At 22.5% G+C, this 21,515-nt stretch overlaps 1 protein-coding gene across 2 annotated transcripts in view; it reads right to left on the minus strand.

The window, feature by feature from the left end:
- Positions 1–8,186: 8,186 nt before the first annotated feature.
- Positions 8,187–21,515, minus strand: part of LOC122859339 — an 82,175-nt gene continuing 68,846 nt past the window's right edge. For both annotated transcript variants that reach the window (XM_044162820.1, XM_044162819.1), the window contains exons 2-5: positions 17,595–17,640; positions 15,573–15,705; positions 12,537–12,643; positions 8,187–12,363 (exon numbers count right to left, since the gene is read on the minus strand). In XM_044162820.1, the coding sequence (XP_044018755.1) occupies positions 11,827–12,363; positions 12,537–12,643; positions 15,573–15,705; positions 17,595–17,640 (823 nt within the window). In that variant the 3' untranslated portion in view covers positions 8,187–11,826. The remainder of the gene's footprint in view (positions 12,364–12,536; positions 12,644–15,572; positions 15,706–17,594; positions 17,641–21,515) is intronic.

The raw sequence follows: 21,515 nt of genomic DNA on the forward strand, positions 1-21,515 counted from the left end.
TATTTTATAAGAATATTTTATGATTTTTAAATTTATATTATAGAGGTCTCTAGTCTCCGCGATGATAAATATTTGAAGCAATTTGAAGATGTAAATTTTCGAATTTCATGAATATTATAAATAACGTCATAAAAATATTGTAATAAAAAAAAATTTTTATATACTTATTAAAAGGAAATGATACATTTTAGTATTTGATATGCATTAAATTTTTAAGTGGCGTATTTATTGAGTGGTATGAAAAAAAATAAAAATATAAATTTGCAGTGAATTTTAGTGCATTTAATAATAAATGTAAAATAATATAAAATACGTGCAAATTTAAAGCAAGATGATCTGAAAAATATATTAAAGAGTTTTTTTAAAAATCATCAATTACTTGCAGTAAATCAAAGCGGTGTCAATACAATCATCAATCGGACATCTGAGTGTGAAGTTACCGACGGAGAATGTCGATATAAGTAGAATTTTACTTATCGACATACCAAATTTTAAATTTGAATTCGAAAAAGAACGATCGAGAGGACTATAACTTTGGTTGAACGTCAATAGGTAAATTTTTATCGTGTATAGGTAATAAACTTTTGATAAATAATAAATAAATAAATGTCATTAAATATAAAAGTTTGGATTTTAATTTTATAAGTTTAAATTTGAATTGAATTTTCGTAAAACCACAAGTAGTTTTCTATTAAAAAATGTATTAAATTCTGCCACTTATAATAAAGTTTGGTGAGTAGTTTAAATCAGTTGTAATTGGTTTTAATTAAACAGTCATTTTAATAATTTAAAAATAAAAAATTACTTGTGTAATAATAACTCATACTGAAAATTATTTTGACCTAATCAAAAATGATTCTCGTGGACAGATGATTTTCCAAATAATCAATCTATTTTCTAATTTTGTCGTCAATTTATTAGATATATTTAATCAAAATTCAATTAAAAAAACAAACATTACATTAAAAGTTGACATTAGCTCAAATAATTTTTGATAACAGAAACGAAAAAAAAAACAAATTCTGACAATTTAACATTATAAAAACATAATAATTAAATGAAAAATGGTTTTTAATAATAAAAATGCGGAAACGATTGATCGGATAAATGGCATTGAAACATTATATAAATATAAAAATAAAAAATATATATAAATATTATTTATTATTATCTCTGATTTTTCATTATTGTTTTATTTTTCTCAAGTGCACGTAAATCATTTTAGTCTGTCATAATGCAATTCCACAGAGCAAGAGATACAACCATACCGGCTTGTAATTAAAGTAAAAAAAAACTAAAAGTATTGGTGATAACTTGAAGAAAACATATAAAATTTAAAATAAAAAATTAAAAAATGTATAAATAAATAAATGAAAATACAGTTAGAACAATACTCCAAACGAAGTATCACATACGATCTGAGCGTGAACACAATTATGTGGTCCAAGGCGAACATATATGCGTCATGGTCAGCATTCGATCCCGCAGCCTCCATAACTAATCATAAAGCTCTCTCTCTCTCTTTCTCTCTTTTTCTCTAACAAACAATAAAACGTTTTTTTTTTTAAACCTATAAAAAAAAAAAACAATCTAAAGTGTTTGAACAGAAAGACTTTTGTTTTTTTAAATATTTTTTTAAATTGCAAAAAAATTGGATATGTTTATATGAAATTAATAATTCTTGAGGTTAAAGATGATATAATACCCGTTGTATCAATCAACTTGTTTGCATTCCGTTTTGACATCTATAATAATTGCAAAAAAAAAATTCCCAAGAGCATATTGTGATGAAAATGAAAAAAATAAAATAAATGAATTTTTCATTTTATATTTTTAAAAAGAAGTGCTGGTTTAAAATATTAATGTATTTTTATAAAGTTAATTAATGTTTTTAATTGTTTATTAATATTAAGAAATTTTATTAATATTTTTATTAAAATATTTTATAATATAAGTAGTAATTTTTTATTTTTGAATTTAAAGTTATTGAAATTGTCGTTTTTTATTTACTGAATTTTAAATTTTTTATTATTGAATATTAGAAATAAATTGAACCGGAAATGGTTTATATTGTTTTACTAGTATTTTGAATTAAAAATTGAAAAAAGAAATGAAAAATTTGTCTGGGTTTTGAGAAGAGAAGGAAGATCTCACAGATTCTTTTAAATTTAATTTTTCTTTCACTGAATAATCATAAAAAAAAGATGATTAAATCAAATATTTTATTGTTATGACATAAATAATTAATTACACAATTATCAAATTCCTATTTTTCATAATTAAATTAAAAATTCAAATTCTATTTTTATATATATTTTATATAAATAACTAAAATGTGAAAGTGATATAAATTTAAAAAAAATTTGAATAATAAAAATACATTTAAAATATTTTCATAATAAAACTAATGAATTAACTATTAATTTAAAATATTTTTTTTTATATTTATTTTTTTCTACAAATTAAAAGATGATAAAAATATTTTTTCAAATATGAAAATTTAATTTGTCTTTCAACAATTAAAAAGGAAATTTTCTCTACTATTTATTTATTTTCATTTTCAAATTGGAATAACAATCTATTGTATTTTTTTTTTTTTTTGTGAAAGTAAGCAATATAAATTTTTAACATATATATACAACTGACATGCTGAATTCGGTGAACATCTTCATGTTAAAAAATAAAAAAATAAAAGAAAAAAAACAACAACCGTTATGCCGCTTTATAGTTTTTAATAACGGAAGGTATATTTTCATATAGAAATAATTTTAAAAAAATTGAATAAATATTTTGTGTGTATTTTGTAAATTGAAAGAATGTTGCTAATGTGAGTGTAAACATACATGCATTATATAAACTCGTTGGTTTTTAGTTTCAATTAATTGATAAAAATAAAATAACAACATGATAAGTTGATCCTCAGTTTGAGGGCACGTGTGGGTGTAAGCTCATAGAAAATCATCAATAAATTAGTTAACCAGATAAAATCATGATTTTGAAAATCGATATACATGCAAGTTGATCAGCTAAATTTTTTTTTTTTACTTTCTCTCATAAACTTTAAACTGTAACTTGATAAATCAATGAGATTTCAATTGTGTTTTTAATTTTATTTATTTTATTTTGTCAGATAATAAAAGTTGTTTTCAAAATATTATCAGCTCATTTTAGGGATATCAAAATGACAAGTTCAATTTAAATTTGTCATAAAAATTGCATTATCCCTTCAACTACTGTGTGTTTGACATTAAAATGTTCACATGATAATAATTCAAAAAAAAAGAAAAATTCATGTGGCTATAAATACCAAAACTACAAAAATTCCTTTCTTTTGAATAATAAAATAATTTTTTTTCCATGCAGGGAATCTTCCTAATCAATATAAGATTTTTATCAGTTTACCATCACAACAGTTATACTTTTTATTATTTTTTCTATTTTAAATAATTTTTTTTTCTCAAATAAAATATTCAAATAAATTCTTTGCAAATAAGCTAAGCTATATAATGACACTTGCTATATAATATTCAGCTCTGACGTCACAAACAGCATTCCATAACTTCCGGAAAAAACGTCAAAAAGTCAGTGAATATTTTTTTTTTTTTTAGAAGTGCCTTTGGCTTATTCATACACGCTTATGTTATTTGCTCACTTGAGATGGCTACAGAGACTGAAATTTTTTAACTTTATAAAAAAAAAAAAAAAGCCCAATAAATAAATCAATCGATATATGTAAAATAAAACCAATGAAATTGTTATAGGAAATTATTATCATTTTTTTTTTTATTGTATAAAAGTTTTTGTTGAATTTAAAAATTCATGTAATGTATGAAATGATGCAATTTATTTTATACACAGCCGACATGTACAATCCAAGCAAACTTTTTTTACTTTTTTTTTATTTTTTTTATTTTTTTACTTTATTAGAGGTCATAAATCTCAATGGACTCTGATACGGTATGTTGTGAATCACACTGAGCGATCGAATCCCCCCTTGTTCCCAAGAAACACAATTTATTGTCTATCAATTTATTTTTCCAAATTTATTTTTTATTTTTTTATATATTTTGATTTATTTTATGTGAAAATTATTAATGTAAATATTAAGCTCATTAAAGCTCCGAAAAAAAAAAAGTTTATCAACTCTTCATTAGGAGATTCATTATTGAATGAAAAAAAAATTTACTTTTTGTCAGGAAAATTGACAAAGTTTGGCTCTATTCCAGAATTTAATTATCTTGACGAGTGAAATGTCATGATGTCTTTTTTTTTTTTTTCAATCAAACTTGCTGATTTTAAATTTGACAAGAGTATTGTACTCATTCAGGATCATCAAGAATTAAATTTCTTCTTTGAAGATATTTTTAATGAATGCAATTTTGTGCAGTCAATTTTATTTTCTCTAATGTCAAACAAATATAGCTTTTCAACCATCAGTGATAACAACACGACGTTAACAATTGTTTTAAAAATTTTTATTTTCAATTGATTATTGTTCTTCAAGAAAAATAACATTCCCAATTTTTATTTCACTTGTGAAAATGACTGGGTAATTATTTTCAATATGCTCAAGTTGATCTCTAATGCATAGAAAAATTTAAATTTCACCTCAATATTTAATTCCACTGTACATCAAAATCAAGAAAGCTCAATATGTATATTTTTTCAATTAGAATCAGTTGTTATTTCCTGTTAAAATATAACAGCACGACAAATGTCTGCAAACAAATTTTAAAACCATATAAAATTTCTTGTTTTCATCAACAATTTTTGAGTGTATTATTATATTTTTTGAAAGTAAAAGCCTTTTAAATATCCTCATACAAAAAAATGATTTGTAAAGATTTTTTTTAATCATGCAATATTTATAAACCTTGTATTCAACAATTTGTTACAATTAAATCCAAATTTAATTTTATATTTTGCATACAATATAGTTTTCTTTTATTACCATTTTTCTTTTCTTTTTTTCTTCTTTAAATTATCTTCCAACAATTTTCCAAGATAAAAATTCATGAATTTTATTAACCTCAGGTAATTTCCCAGTTTTATATTGAATATTCCGGTCTGCATTATTTCCGTTAGTAATTTTGTAAAAAGAAAAATTCAATTAAATATTATCAAGAAATAGAATTTGTATTTTGTTAAATTTAAAAAAATAAAATTTATACCTCCATATCATAAAGTAATAAAATAATAATTTAAATCATTAAAATTTCTATTATTATTTTTTTTTTTAAATGATAAATAAGAGTTGTTTATTATTTGCATTTTAATTTTGTAAATTATCCAAAGAATTCGATTAACGTACTCGTAAAATAAAAAAAAAAAAAATGAGAATAATCATTATTTATGTAGAAACAATCATTGAATAAATTTGCGATGATTTATACAGTGAAGTTGAAGTGCTTGCATATACATTTACAGATGTTATATAGTCATACAAGTAGTAGTTACTTTATAACGTTTTAAAACCACAGAAGTTGGACGACGAAAGAAACAAATTACGTTGTAAAAAAAAAAAAGGATAAAGAAGAGGTGTAAATGCCTTTGAACGCATATATCATAGATGCAATATTAAAAGTGGCTGTATATACATGCTTAAAATTATGTATAAAATTATATGCACAAGACATAAATAAATTTATATGCATTTATACATGCACTCAAGTGCACCATACAAAAATACAATATGGTGCAACGCTTTGCTATTTTACAAAAATATTAAAATGCTTTGCATTTAGTTTATGGATTCAAGAAAATTTACGAGAAGTGTTTGTGTAAATCAAGGACTATCATGTTTGTTTGTTGCTATGATTTTAAAACCAATTGAAGACCTTGGAATAACAACTATAAAAAATCTAACTTTGTCAATGTATAGTAAAATTTCATCACTCTAATTTCAACGCGAAAAATAAATTTAAAATATAAAATTTATAAATAAACTGACGACTTGATTAATGGTTTATACAAAATAAATTTTAATATCAATAAAAAAAATTTTATTAGCTTTTTTTTTTTTACTTTGAAATAGTGAAATTTTATCAGCAAGTTTGTAAAAAAAATGACAAATTTATTTTCGATTTTAGTGGTTTAATATAAAACTTACCTGCAGTGAAAATTTTCCTGTAATTATTGATTAATTTATTAATTAAAAAAAATTTGTTTAGCTTTAATATTATTATTTTTTTTTTTTTTATAATAGATGCATAAAATTGACACAGCTATTTTTAATGATTTAAAAAATTAAATTAAAATTGAATACATAATTAGACGGGACATTTTTTATACTAACGATAGAATTATTCTGACATTTATTTTATTTTTTAAACTTGAAAGCTACCACACACACATACACACGTGTTTCATTATCAGTTTTATCGATAAACGAATCTTTTCAATGGTTTTTTACAGTCAACGGCGGTTCTTTTGTTAAACTAAAATATATAAAAATTAAAAAACAACATGAACATCAAAAATGTGGATTTTAAAAATTGAAACAATATCGTTTAATTTTTTTAAATTCTTTTTCCGTTATTTCCATAAATTTTTTAGATAAGAAAAACCGTTTAAGACTCGTTTTTCAAAAATTTTTTGATCCAATTAAAGAAACGTCTGTGGAAAAAAAAAAAAACCTCAATAGCTTGTTCATTTTATTTATGTAATTGTTTTTTTTTTTTATCATTGTAATTGACAATTAAAAAAATCATTTAATTAAATAATAATTTCGATAAATTATCATTTTGTTGTTCAACAAAAATTAAGATATCTTAATGTGAAAAAAATATGTTAACTCTTTGAATAAATAATTTGATTTTTTTTATTTATTTCTTTATTATTCACCAAGGTTTTTTTTCCATTGTCATGGAATTTTTCATGTGGCCTTGATCTTTTCCTGTTTTCGAAAATATCCTTGTTCTTTTTTTGCAGAATAAATACAAAATGTAACTTGTAAGGGTCGAAAATAGCTGACTACAGTTTTTTTTTTTTTTTCCGACTCAATAGATTTTTTTTTCGTGGTATAAATGCCGAAGCGTGAAATTTGTTGGATGATCTTCTCAATTCCGCATCTAATTCACTCACAATACTAATACCTTTTTTTTTTTTTTTCTTTTTTCCATTCATATTTAAATCTTTGTAGGTTTTTCTTAGCTTATGACAAATTGTTTTGGAATTCTACTGATCAATTGAATTTTTATTTTCTGTATAATTTGAGAATTTAACGGTGAAAATATTCGAAAGATGATTACGAATCTGTTAAAAATACATGGAAATTATTTATCTCAAATAGACTATTGATTTTAATTTGTAAGAATTGGTATAAAGATTTCGATCTGTTAATATTGAAATTGAATTTTTCTTAATATATTAGCCCATAAAAATATTTGAGGTTTTTTTTTATCTTGGTCACATGAAAGGCCTCGATAAATTTATACAAAAACCACGTATAGAAATCGATGTAACTATTTTTTTTTTCATACCAAGAATTTCAACTATCAAAAATATTTATAAAAATTGACTAAACGAAAATATTTTTCACATTAATATCAAAAGAATTTTGTCTTTTGTGAATAAAATACAAAAAAATCTACAAAAAACTATTTAAAAAAATTAAAAATTTGAATTATTTAGAAAAGCTTTAAAATTTTTGAAAAACAATCGCCAAAAGTCAATTTTAAATGTCAATTTTAACATTAATAATTAGCATTTAATTATCGCCATTTATAAAAGTTAGAAAATTTGCAAAAAAATAAAACCAAAACGAATAAAAAAAATTCCTTAAAATTCAAAAAAATTTATACAAAAAATTCAAGTAAATAAAATCCTTTAATAAATAAAAATAAATGTATATTATTAATAATGACTAAATATATTATAAAAAAAAAAAATTAATTAATTATTGATTTATTTTTTTCATTGATTTTTAACGAATAGAAGGTATTCAATAATAAATAAACACAAAATATTTTTAGCAGTGTATTTGACAGTGTTTTTTTTTTTTTTCTTTTTCTTTTCTTGTGACACACATACATACACACACATACACACACGGATACATACACACACATACACACTTATGAATGTGAATTGTTTTTTTATATTAATGTTTTTTTTTTTTTTTTTATTATTATTAACGTTGGAATGTTTTTTTTTTATTGCTAGTGGCTGGTGGCGTGCAGTATGTGCTTCAATGAAACAGGTATATATATATGAAATACATATACATATACACTTTTATAATGTTCACAAATTCAGTGCATATGTAAAGTGCTTCATGTATAATAATAACTTCAACAAAAAATATTTTGTTTATAATTTTTCCTTGAAAGATAAAAATAAAAAAAAAATTGTTTTGCAAAAAAAAAAAATTGATGATTTTATAAATGATTATAAATTTGATCATTTTTCAAAAAAATTAAATAAGGATATGTGCAGAATGGATACTAGTTTTATAAAAAAAAAAAAAAAAAAATAAGTCTCTGGTGTGATTTGAACGGCCACTCGTTGCTCCTAGAGCCAACTTCTCTGACCACGTGGCTAATCGATATCTTGTCATGCTTTAACACATATCCCAAAAAAAACTAATTTATTATTAATTAAATTTTTTCAATTTTTAAATAAACAAATAAAGAAATAAATTAAGTAACCGGCCGTTTTTTGACGGAATTTTTTGAAGCTTTTTTTTATATATACCTAATAATTTATTAAATAATTAAAAAAAAATTTTTTTTTTGATTTTTTTCATATAAAGCACGCCTTTTAACATCAACACATCAATTTAGTAAATATCAAGAGTATGTTATTATATTACAATGCGAAAAATGTTTTAGCGCAACATAGACATTTATTTTTTAATGTTTTTTTTAAATATATTTTTATTATTCTATTCACGGAAGCAGTTTTTTTTTTGTCAAAAAGCAACTCGTAATGTCATTCGTGAATATTATTATTATCATTATTATTATTTATTTATTATTATTATATTGGTTATCGTTTACTATTGTTAAATATAATTACCAATCAACATTTATTTATTTTTTTATTCCACAATGTATTCTCTTGTATTTTGTTTTTAATGTTTATTATTTATTTTTTTTTTTTTAGATCATTCACAATCATTCATTTTTTCATATTATTATTATTGTTATATTTATTATTATTTATATTATCGTTATTATTATTTGAGTGTGCCTAACAAGTCAGTATTAAATATCTTACAATACACATCATCTTTTATATATTTGTTTATAATTATATTTTTATTATTTCTTTTTATTGTTTTTTTTCGAATATTTATTATCCATTTAGTCAGATTCTTTTATTTTTGCTCCAATTCTTTTTTATTTTGATACCCTTGTCATTGGTTTTTTTTTTAATTTTTAAATTTTAAATAATTCCCAAATAAAATGATGTGAACGATACGGTAATTTTTGTAGTGGAAAAATTGAGTGACTGATTGAATAAATTTTTACAAAAAAATTTGAATTTACTAAGTTTTATTTTGTAAAAATTTTTTAATATTTTTTTTCAATTATATTTTTTACATGGTATTTATACAAATGAATAATAAAAATTACATATGAATAAGTACAAAAAAATAAAAATTAAGTTTTATTTTTTACATAATTTAATTACAATACCATATTATTATTTTAATAAACGTTATTTATTATTACAATAATTAAAACGTGTAGTTTTTATTATTTTTTTTTTTTGTATAATTATTTCAATGGTCAGTCACTATTTTTTTTTTTATATCATGATCTATATATTTGTCATGTTACGATGAAAAATAGACCACACGATACTAAATAAGAAAAAAAAAATAAAAAATGAATTATTGAGTATTTTCAGATAAAAGAAAAAGAAGAAAAAAAAAAAAAAGCAATGACATGAGTAACTTATTGTTGAAGTATATATATAATTTTAATTTTCATTCGATAAATTAATCGAAAAGGAGCAAGTAGGCAAAGAGAGCAACATGTATTTATAAATTTATTAATACATACAATGAAAAGAAGGAAGAATGGATCCGTCAATTTTAAAATTAATTTTCATTTTATTATATTATTTAATATCATTTTTAAATTTTATATTAAACATCTAAATATGATTTCAATAAATAAGCTACCTAAGGAACATTATTTATTACCTATAATTTGAATAATAAATTTTTTTAGTTCCTTCTTTTAAAGAAGCCATGAAGGTGCTCCTTTAAGTGGCGACTCTGTAAAATTAAGAAAAATTAAAAAAAAAAAAATACAATTCTGCAACTAATTGAAAAATTCATTTGTTAATTATTTTTATTTTTTTTTTTATAGTATATTATTTTATGTTTTCAGTCAAGTAACTATTAGTAATTATTTTTATTTATTTTTTATTTTTTTTTCACACAGTCGCCACTGGGTCATTAAACTGTGCCTAAATCTAGTAATACAGTCTGCTGTGTAGCGTTCTAATAATTAAATTTGTTATTAATTTTTTTTTTTTTTTTTATTTTTATTTTACGTTTTTTTTCTTTTTGTATTTTACTAACAGTAACTTTCTTTTTTTTTTTTCTTATTCATGGTGACATTATTGTGTTATTATTATTATTTATTATTATTATTATTACTGTTTTTTTTTTTTATTGTTGTTAGTATTTTATTTATATTCTTATTATTATTTTTTTTTATTTATTTTTATGAGTAGTTGTGTTAGTATTGTTGTTGAAGTATATAATGTTTTTTTTTTTTTGTTTAATTTTTCACTCAATATATTACAATCACTCGCACTTGTTCCAAAAAAATTTATTCATTCATACATATATTTTCATTCTGTCATATATTTTTCATACGTCCTTCTCCTTATTTTTTTTTTTTTTTTTCATTTTAAATCTTTCTTTACTTTACTTATTTAATTAAAAAATTTTGACCTGATGTTCAGTCTATCAGCACAATATTATTTATTTATGTGTTTGACAATTATATTTATTAATTATTACGCTCATTTGACAACGAATTTTGACACTATCACCACGAGATATTATTGTGTTAAAAAATATAGCTAATAAAAATAGCCAATATAACAAAATGGCATATATGTTTACAATGTAAAAATTTAAAAATTAAATAAATAAAATTCATTTATCATATTCATGGTGATATTTATTTTTCATTTTTTCATAATTTCGTGTCAATGATCTATTGCGCATGTGCAGACAAACAAGCTTTTTAGTCACATTGAATATACATATACGATACACTGAGTAGGTGGTACTGCGCAGGCGATTTAAATATTTTTTTTTTGATTTTAATCATTAAGCATTCACATATATATTATATTTTTTTTGCTCATTTATATATTATCATAGACAATCGAAACTTTTGAGTGGGGCCACCTATTAAGGTATCGCTTGTGCGTGACTCGTTGCACAATATTTAATGAAGGGATTGAGGGATCTCTTCGTGGGATACGGACTCTACCAAATTTCCCCTCCAGGGGGTACATTTTCATTCTTAAAAATTTATTATTTATTTATAATTATGCATATTATTATTATTATTATTGACTATCCTGGATTGGGATGGGGGTTTTTAATGGTCCCGTATCCCGCGGGTTATAGAATAATGCAATTCCTCGGTTTACAGTGTCACAGGTTTCACTTGTGAGGCAGTCTAAATCATCGAGCCAAGAAATTCATTTTATTTTTTTTTAAATAAATATTTATATATTTATTTATTATTCATATATATATAAATAAATCAAATGAAGTAGTACATATAAAATTGGTATTTTTAATTAATTTGTTTTGTTATTTTTGTCTTTTTTTTTTTATTTTTTTTTTTAATACTTTCTTCCGAGTAAACGCCTATTTTGGCGTCTTCGTGGACCAGAATATTCTTCTTTTACCTTTAAACGATTTGTATGCCTATGACGATGTGTTGTTGTTGTGTCTCTTGTTATTTCATCATTTTGTAATAAATTTTTTTTAAATTTATGTTCATCTATTTGATGATGAGGAAATTTTTGTTGTACTTTTAATTGTTGTTTTTGTTGTAATTTTAAATTTTTTAATTGTGGTTGTTGTTGATGATGATTATTAGATTTATGTGAATTTTTGAGTACTATATTTTTTTTTGGATTATCATTTAGTTTATTACCAGTCATGTAATCATTGTGATCATTTATACTGAAACTTGGATTGTATTTAATAAAATTATAGCATTCTTGACGTGCTCCTTGACCTTTTATTGGTCTTCCGTGTTTATTGAAACCAAGATTTTTTGTACTGTCTGCTGCGCTCTGATACCTCAGGTATGGACCGTTGTATGTTTCGTAGAATTGACACTTGCCACCCATTGCATCTCTCTTTTTTTTTGGCTGTAAAAAAAAAAAACCAAACGAAACTAGTAAAAAATTAAGAATCTTTTTATTTTATTTCTATTGTTAAAAAGATTTTTCTTTTTTTTTTCTATGTCACAGCTGGAATGCAAAAAAAAAAAAAAATGCATCTATGGCTTTCAACGAATAAAAAAAAAATATATTTAACTCACCACAGCTATTGCTTTCCAGTGTTTGTTAAAGCATATATATTTTTGTGATTTTTCAGCAAAGATATATATTTTTCTGCTGAAATCCTCCGATTGTGTTGTCAATTTTTCTGTAACAAAAAAAAATATATACTTTTTAAAATTACCTATTAATTAATATAAATTAATGCTTTTGAAAATTTGGGTTATGATTTTTCTTGTTACCCGGAAGACAGGTTGGAAAAAAAAAAAAACAACACGTAAATGGTAAATGTAAATTTCTAAGAAAAATCTTCTTGGTTTATGGGAAGCTGTGTGCCTACATCAAAGCTGAACCTTCATCATTTTTTTTTTCTATTTTTTTTAGTTTATTTATTTTCAAGTTTGTTCATATACTGTTTTATTTTTTTTATCCTTTTTCATGAGCTTAGTTAAATGCTTTGAAAATAATAAAATACCGCGGCTAGTTGGTGCTAATGAAGGAGCCACCAGACAAGAACACTGTGTATGTGTTACCACTTAGCAAATAGCAGTCTTCTGATCCATCTTTGACTTACTATTCTCATCACTTTTAAAAACTACTATACTTTCAAAATATAATAACCAACTAAAATAATGAAAAATTAATCTTTACGGTATAATTACCATTTGAAATATAAACGCATTTAAAAAATTAAACTTCATATTTAAATGACACTGTAAAAAATAAATGAAAAAATCCCTCCATTTGTTGTATGTCATTAAATTCAAGTGGTTTTATTAAACAACAAAAATGAAAAAAAAAAAAGTCCCCAAACAGCATCATAAAAAAAGCCTCATTTTTCTTTTAAATTTTTTTATTTTTTTCCATTTAATTCTTAATCGTTTTTCTCATCAAGTTGTGATTACCTTATTGGGTGACTTGAAATCGTTTATGATATTGCCAGAAGCCAAAAATATATCAACAAATTAATTGTTTTTATCAATTGAATTGTTAATTAATTAATTAAATAAACATATTTTAATCTTCACTGTGGGATACTGATTTTAATCATTTATATCTCACTCTGGATAAATTATTTTACACAATTATTTTTATACCCTCAGGTTTTTCAGGTAATTTTTTTTTATTTTAAAATAGTATTGTATTATATTTACTTGTATATTTAGTTTTATTTTATCATTGACTAAATGGAAATTGATATAATGTATATCAGCAATTAGTTTTCTTATCTTTTGATGATACCAATACAGGTATTTTTTTAAAAATAGACATGAATTATTGAAAAAATAAAAAAGAAATTTAACGACACACCTTAGTCTGTGGTCTATCTGATTTAAATATCATAATCATTACATTTTGATTAAATATATTAGATAAGATTTTAAAAAACGAGTCGGCATTCTTTTGATCATATTCAATATGGGCTTCTTTATTTCAAACGATCAACAATTTTATTATTGTATACAAAATATAATTTCATTAAAAAACATTTAATAATTGTTTTTATAATAAATAATACAAAAAAATAAATGTTAATCGATAAAAAAAAAAAGGAAAGAAATATATAAAATTCTAAATAATTTTATTCATGACTTTTTTAGTTTTTTATTTTTGTAAGAGGGTGGTTAGTTTTTGAAAAAAAAAAAAAAGAATGAGGGATGATCTCTACGATCATCTATGTTTTGTTGGTTATCTTGTCGGTCGTTTTAAGATTAGAGGCTACCAAATAAATTAAAAGGCCAATTTTAATCAAAAGAGGGCACCGGCATTTAGGCACGTTTATTCACGATAATAACTAGCAATGGGAGGGACTTTTCGATAAGCGTTTTTTACATCGTATTATATCCCAATGATGCGGCACACACGTTATAGAAAAAATATAATAAAAATATAACATTCACGTGTTGCAAATATTAAAACAAAAAAATTTAAAAAAAAAATGAAATTTGCAAATTTTGTTAATTTAAATGTATTTCAATTATTTTTTAAAACATTAAGCTATATCAATTAATATTTATAATTAACATCATTTTTTTTTTGTTGGAAAAATTAAATTATCACATGATTACTTGATAATTAAATATGAATTTTATATTCAATGTATATTTTTAAATTTTGTGTATAATTAAAATATACAGGATCAAAGGTTTGACAAGTGAAATCTGGTTACTTTGACATGATAATCATACAGTTTGTTGAAATAGTTTCGAAAGAATTAACAACTATGACAAGACATCATTTGAAATAAGCTAAAAAAACAATTATTATTTAAAAAAAAAATAACAACAAATATTCAATAAGTTAATTTCAAATTAAATTGCAGCTTTTTTGTAATTTTTTTTTTTGTATCCAATAAGGCATAAGTCAAAAAAAAAAAAAAAATATAATAAATTCTTTTCCAAATATACAAATATGATTTTTCGATTTTTAAATATATATTTTTGGTGTGTATGCATGTGGATTTAATATAACACAGGGATGATTAATTACAATGCATTGGTTATATGCGTTGAAGTGTATAGAAGGTATATATAAAAAAGATGAGGATAAAGGTGATGGATCTTGGGGAGGTGCAGACGGAGGACTCAGCATGCGGCGCGAAAACTGGCTCCTCTCTGTTTGTTCAAGCACCTCTTTGCCCCCTTCTTATAGGTATACTGTATGATTTTTTTTTTTTTTTTTTCATGTGTATTATATTGCTATGCTCATGCGAATCATGTTTTTGCCGCTGAATATCACATAACATAGAGGATGCCGCATAAAATGCAACGTGGAGGGCGGACAGCTTGTTCTTCAATTCTCATATATAATATTTCGTTTTATTTAATCATCTATACAACTTATACTGGCACATTGACTTTTAAAAAATTTTTTTATTTGTGATATATATGTAGATATTATAATAAAAAATATATTATTATATGAAAATAAAAATATATATTGGCTCCAAAAGAAAAAGAAAAATGTAATTTATTATTTTGTAAATTACAAACTGCACGCAAGTATGATTTTTTTTGGAGGTTAATAATTTTAAGATATTATTGAATTTTATTGTTTATTGATATTATGATACTTACGAAATTGTGCAATCTGATCTTCGCTGGCAGTTGCCATTATCTTTCGGTCAATGACAGTTATGTTGCCGCTGCTGCAAGTCGAATAGAGACTCACGGAGCGCACCATTGCCGGCACCGCCCCGCACATCACCACCTTTAATTAATAAATTTATATTAAAAAAAATTTTTTTCTATCAATTAACTATCATTATTCAATTGTTGCTTAAAATTTTCACGCTGCAATAATAATTAAATTAAATAATAAATTGATAACGAATCAAATAATTATGATCTATAAATGATCTATAAATCCAGCTACACGCTGAGAAAATTTTTAAACAGAAAAAAAATTATTACTAGAAAAATAAAACTGCAATATTGTTGTAGTATTTTTTTAATAAAAGATAATTAATTGTTTTTCAGTAAAAAAAATAATTTTCATCAAATTTATGAGCGATTATTTCGTGGTGATTTTTTATTTTTACATCGGTTTAATTTAAAATGATCGTGACAATTTTGTGTGATTTTTTTTTAAGCTGATGAAAAATAAATGACTGTCATTAATGTTGCTAGTTTTACATGATTCGTGAATTTATGTATGTGTGTTTTGATTCTCGTTCAAAGTAGATTTAAATAATGCGAGAACCAGTGATCAACGCACATGCTCCACGAATTATGTAAAGTTGCGGTTTAATTTGCATAAAAATTGGTGATTGATTAAGGTCAATGACGTTTTTATTTATAAAATAAAATGCTTAATTAATACTTAAAAAAATTGATTTAATTATTTGTTATTGTCAAGAAAAGTTAGTAGAAAATTAAAGACAAATCGAAACGATTTAATTTGATACAATTTCTTAAGAAAAAATATGATTGAATTTAAAAAATTTGCTCTACGATAAAAAAAGTATTTCTTTTTTTGTTTTTTTTTTAAAGTAACAATGAAGCTACTATATGATTTATTTTACCATTGTAAAAATTGAAGCAGAGAAAAGATAGTCATGAACAACACGAACGTAAAAAATTACAAATAAAAAATTTAAGGGTTTTATTATAGTGAAGGGTTCAACAACCCAAAATAGACGTCGTTAAAAAATGTATACATTGCGTGTTTTTGCTTTTATTCTAAAAAATCCCGGGAATTTAACGATCGATTTATGCATACATTCAACAATTTACTTTTCACTACAAAACTATCTCCGAAAATAAAAATAATAATCAAAACAATTTTACAATGGAAACAAAAATTGGGTAAATATATTTACAACAAATTTCGATATCTCATTTTTATTAATGACCATTTTTTTCTTTTTGAATTTTCAACAAATCAAAGCACTATATAAATTTATTATAAAATAAATTTTCCAAGTAAACTTTTCAATCTAATATCAATTGCTAAATAGTTGTAATTTTGTTTCGATAGATTTATTTTGTACTCTATTTTTTTTTTTTTATACAATATATCATGTGAATCGTTATAAATCATTTCGAAAAATCCATTGAAAGTTTTTTAAATATTTATGATACATGAAAAAATTTAGAATTAAATTTTCTTTACAAAGAAAAATTATAACAAATAATATATGAAAATAAAATATACAATCATCACTTGCATTTAGATAAAATATTTATTGAAAGAAAAAAAAAAAATTGTACAAGTGTTGGTAGGATATCTTTGACCTGTATCGGATCATGAATCGATTTGTCTTAGTCATTACAAAATCCTCATTGCATTTCGCCCGATATTTGTCATTATTGATTCTTCAAGATAAAACGACAAACGAGGGCATTAAGAAAGTAAACGAAATAATCAAAATAATAACAAAGTTAAGCATATAATCCATATGTTTTTTAAAAAAATTCAAATCAATAAAAAAAATAATCAAAAGTATGTCATTTATCAAACAGAAATTATTTTTAAAAATTATGTTATTCATTAATAATACTAAATTAATATTACATTAAACTTGAATTTATTAAAAATAATTAAATAAAAAATTATTTTAATTATTTATTTAAATTTAAAAAGTATATTTAACTCACCATCAGGAGGCACAAAATCTTTGCTAAGACGGCAAGCTGTGGTAACCTAAAACAAATAAATAAATAATCATAATTATAATTAAATAAAACAATACATTAATCAACACATAAAAAAAGATAACCATAATTATTTTAAACATTAATTAATTTAATTATAATTAATGTAAACACTTGTTATTTTAAAAATAAAAAAAAAGCTCAGATAAGCTTTTTTAGCCTTAAGGTATGCGTATATACTTCATGTCATCTTTTTATTAACAATAATTAATTAATAAATGAATAAATCATTTAAATAAAAGTCATAATAATCTAGTTGTAATTTTCAATGAAAGAGTTATATATCAAATGAACAACTTGTGTGGTTAGACACGTGTTGTTGTTGTTGTTGTATTATGCAATAAATGTACATCTCGTGTTACTACAAGAAACACAAGTGAGTCAACAAAATACAAATATTAAAATATGTACTTTATACATATAAATATATATAGTTTTTTTTTTTTTTATATTCATTAGACATTCGCTTCGATTCACTTGAGTTATTAGGACCAGTCGTGCATGTCTCTCCCTACCGCAATTGAATTTATATCTTTTATTTCATACTTTATTTATTTTTTATGTATATATCATTTTTCCATTAATATTATTTTATATTTATTTATCCTTTTTGCAATAATTTTCATTGAGCTATATATACATTTTATAATATTTAATTATATAAATAAAAATTAAAAGAAAAAATAAAAAAATAAAAGGGTTTTTTTTTTTTAGCTTACAATGGAAATGTTAGTTGAAATATAATATTGAAATGTAAAAGTGTATAATTAATTTGAATGAATTTTAAATATATTGAGAAGAGTCTTGAAAATTAATCGGCTACAAAATTGAGTGGGTGAATAAATCAAAATGAATTTTACAACTGTAAAGATTAAGTGAGAAAAAAATTTTAAAATAAAAAAAAAGTAAATTTTTGTATTCATGGTGTTTTATTTATTTATTTTTTTTTTTATTAAGTATTTTGTATAACATGTATAAGAAGTGGCGCTCTTGCTTATTCTTGTAAATATATATTTTTGTGTTGTGGATTTCCTACTGCACATTTATCACGCGTGCACACAGCCCCCGACACGCATCAAATTGTAATGCGCCTTGTATTGCACCGCCGACTCGGGTTTCGCGCTTTAATTGCACTGTTGGACACTGTTTATTTTTTTTTTAAACTATTAAAAATAAATGCTATCAATATTTTAATTTTAATTTTTTTTTGTAAATTTTATAAATTATTATTTTAATTATATATTTTTGCAAAATTATTATTTGTCTAGTTTATTTTTATATTTGAAAATTAGAAAATTTTTTTATTCGATTTATCGTATTTTTAAATCATTCGTCAATAAAAATAGTAAAAAAAAAAAAATAGTAAAATTTAAATTTATAAATAAAATTAGATAAATATAAATAAAAAATTTCTTTTAAAATATGAATTAATTTTTATTTTATTTTCATATAATTTAAAGAAAAAAAATATCGAATAATTAGTTGAGCAATTTTTAATGATTTGAAAAATAATTAGTGACTTTGATTTAAATTGAATAAATTATTGCTATTATAATTAATTAGTTTTATTTATTTATTTAGATTTTTTTTTTAATTGAGTGAGGATTTCCCTTCCCTTTGAAATTTTGCATGATGGTAATGATCGGTGAAAAAGCCACGCCTTTTAACAAGAGCAAATCAAGTAGATGTGAAAGTACAACTGACTGATAATATGTATACATGAATTTAAACAAACACACTGTACATATCATGTCAATTGTAATAAAAATAAATATATAAATTTATAAAGAAACAAATGTGAATTTAAAAATATTTTAAAATTGGCAAAAGTCTCATCTATTTAATTTATAACTTGTTTCACTTTTACTATTATTTTAACTTTCGCATGTATATATGTATTATTTTTTGAACTTAACGTTTATATAGTACACATACACAAATATATATCATTGCAAGAACACAAGTGTATTGCGCAAATATCGCAACAGGCACGCAAAACACTTTGACGCAACTTGTCGTGTATAAAACACGTGGTGCTAACGTCAGGGATTCTATCATTTGTATATTAAAATAAACATTCCAATGTCATTAATAATTTTTAATATAAATTTTATAATTTAAACACCATTTTTACACATTAAATTACATATACATATTCACTCACCAAAAAAATTTTTTCATAGTTGTAAAAAATTTAAATTCATTTTTTTTACTATTTTTAATATATTAAAAAAATTATATTCAAACATTTTTTTTTTTTTTTTTTTTTAATATATTTTTATCATTAAGTTTAAAAACATTTCTTTGAAAAAAAAAATATATATAATCTATGTTGCATTCACAAACGCCATCATTTTTATATTGAAAAAAAAAAAAATAAATTTTAATTTAAAAAACAGGTAAATTATAAAAACTTTTTCACTAATTTTTTCTTTAAAATAAAATATATTTTTAATGAAATTGTATTGTTTAATAAACTAACAAAATTATAAATTAAAAATTTTTATTTTTTAATTTGAATTAATGAGTTTTTTAGTGGTTTTTTTAATTGAGTAATTTTATAGCTTTTTTAAAGTCTATTTGAATTAAATATAAAATTATAAATAAATAAATAAAATATGCAAAAAAAAAAAATAGTAAAATAAACAAAAGCCGGCTTAGATTTAGGTTAATATCTAACTCAGTGAAAAATATCACAGACTGAATTTATACCGCGCACGAGTGAATGTGAACTAAGCAAAGAGGATGTGTGACTGTCGTATGACACCCTTGTGACACGTGGGGGACTCATCTAAAGGGGATTTAGTGGGGATCGCCTGCCGCGTGAAAAAACTGCCAACACTTGAATAAAATAACTGAATAAAAAATCATAAATACCATAAATAAATCAATAAATAAATAAAACATTATATCTCCTCTAATTAATAATTAATAAAACATAAATTTAAAATTTTCATAGCATTAAAATAAATTGAAAATTAAATTTTAAAAATTATTAAGGTTTTTTATTTTTTTATCTTTCTACATTAATTTAACTTAATTTTAGTGAAAAAATAATTTTACTAAGTAAAGTCAATTTATTTTGTATTAGCCTAATGGACAACCCCTATAACGTTAAAGCAAAAAAAAGTAAAAAAAAAATTTATGAAAAGTTTATACTGGTCATTTTATAATATGCGCACGCGTATAAAATTTTTATTTGTTATATTTTTTGTTATATATTTAATAAAGAAAAATATCCTGGTGTGAAGTATTTATTGGTAGCAAAAAAGTCACCTGGTATAAACCACATATAAGGGACAATAATAATAGACATCGCCCGTCGTGTATTTCCAAACAAGCCAAACGAATTGCCGACAAATAACAGGCGTGTGTATGAGCCTCAGGCATTTTTGGACAAATACGAGATTGCTCCCTTGGGGTCATAATGTTAAATTTCATATATAATATATATATATATGTATTAAATTTCTTTAGGGAGAAAGAACCACAACCCAATTCTTCGACTTTCTACGATTAATGCCCGACACAAATTCAACTATTTTCCAATTGGAATAAAAAAAAAAATAGAAAAAAAATATACAGTTGATGATTTATCGGATAGCAATTTTGCGTTTTTAAAAACATCTGCGTTTATAAAAATTTCTTTGGAAATGCCACATCAATCTGGACATCGATATATAATTTTTTAAATTTTATAATAAAATTAAAAGTCATATTTATCTATTTTAATTTTGAAAAAAATATTATTTGTAGTATTTAATTTAATTGTAATTGAGCAAAAATATTTGTAATATATTGGTGATATTCTGAGATATTTATTAAAGCAACGTAATAAATTTTTTTGGCAATTTTCCGTGATGG

Source organism: Aphidius gifuensis, linkage group LG6, assembly GCF_014905175.1.
Source record: "Aphidius gifuensis isolate YNYX2018 linkage group LG6, ASM1490517v1, whole genome shotgun sequence".
In the NCBI taxonomy this organism is placed as follows: Eukaryota; Metazoa; Arthropoda; class Insecta; order Hymenoptera; family Braconidae; genus Aphidius; species Aphidius gifuensis.